This window comes from Aplysia californica, unplaced genomic scaffold (assembly GCF_000002075.1).
Source record: "Aplysia californica isolate F4 #8 unplaced genomic scaffold, AplCal3.0 scaffold00306, whole genome shotgun sequence".
Taxonomy (NCBI): Eukaryota; Metazoa; Mollusca; class Gastropoda; order Aplysiida; family Aplysiidae; genus Aplysia; species Aplysia californica.
In genome coordinates, this window is record NW_004797576.1 from 291608 (window position 1) to 292912 (window position 1305).

The 1305-nt window shown below is 42.8% G+C and overlaps 1 protein-coding gene across 1 annotated transcript in view; it reads right to left on the bottom strand.

Moving 5' to 3' along the window:
• LOC101851055 (peroxisome proliferator-activated receptor alpha) overlaps window positions 1–1305 on the bottom strand; it is a gene marked incomplete in the record, with an annotated part of 20281 nt that overhangs the window by 6973 nt on the left and 12003 nt on the right. Inside the window, 1 exon segment of the mRNA XM_013084636.2 lies at window positions 240–383. Within this exon segment, the coding sequence (XP_012940090.1) occupies window positions 240–383 (144 nt within the window).

Genomic DNA, 1305 nt, shown 5'->3' on the forward strand with positions numbered 1-1305 from the left:
TCTGTCTCTCTCTCTCTGTCTCTCTGTCTCTCTCTCTCTGTCTCTCTCTCTGTCTCTCTCTCTCTGTCTCTCTGTCTCTCTTTCTGTCTCTCTCTGTCTCTCTCTCTCTCTCTCTCTCAGATACAAACACACACATATTCACACAAATTAATATATACATGCACACAAACGCTGACACAGACACGCATACCCACCCACCACACACACACACACAGACCCACACACAGACCCCCACACACCTTGTTTGGACATGCCCTCAGCCAGACACCTCTGGTAGCGACAACAGCCACACAGATTCCTCCGGTCTCCCCGGATGTCACAACGACGGTTCCGCGGACACACAAAGGGCGTGGTCCTCTTGAGGGCGCGCCGGAAGAAGCCCTGACGTCACATAGATAGAGAGAAAAGGGGAAAAAAGGTATATCAATCAACCAGTCAATCAATCAATTAGTCAAAGAATTCATCAATTAATCAGCAGTCAAGCAGTCAATTAGTCAAAGAATTCATCAATTAATCAGCAGTCAAGCAGTCAATTAATTCATCAATTAATCAGCAGTCAATCAATCATTAAGTCATTAAATTCATCAATTAATCAGCAGTCTTTCATTCAAATAATCAGTCAAAGAATAGATCCATATTAATTAGTATATCAATCCATTAATCATTTCATTAATCAATCAATATATCGATATATATTGTAATTACCGTGATGGATCAATATACTCACTGACATAATATACAGCGGCACAGTGAGGAAATACAACCCTAATAATAATGATAATAATAATAACAATAATAATACAGCACTTGCAACACAACAAGGTCATATAAGTGCTGAAGATTAGAGGTGTTACAAGAGAGTAACAAACATGAAAAAGAAGGAGGAGAGATCAGGACGATAGATGTTTGATAGGAAAGAAGGAGCAGACCACACCAGAGCACCCGCCAACCACCCACGAAATGACAGACTTGGGGCACAATTGACAGGCGGAACATACTAGAGACACCTTCCAACCGCTCAACTGTTAGACAGGACGTGTGGGACATACTTGGGACACCTTCCAACCGCCCAACTAGACCAGTAGACAAGTGTGAGACATTCTAGGGACACCTCCCAACTCGTGTTTTTACCCTACTGGTCGGCTGGGTTCTACGTGTGTGTTGACCTGTGTAAGTAGTGACTGTGCACTAGTGTGCACGCGTGACTGTATGTTCGTTTTAACGTCTAACACACACGTACACACACTTATACACACACACACATACACACACACACACATACACTCGTACACACACACATACACA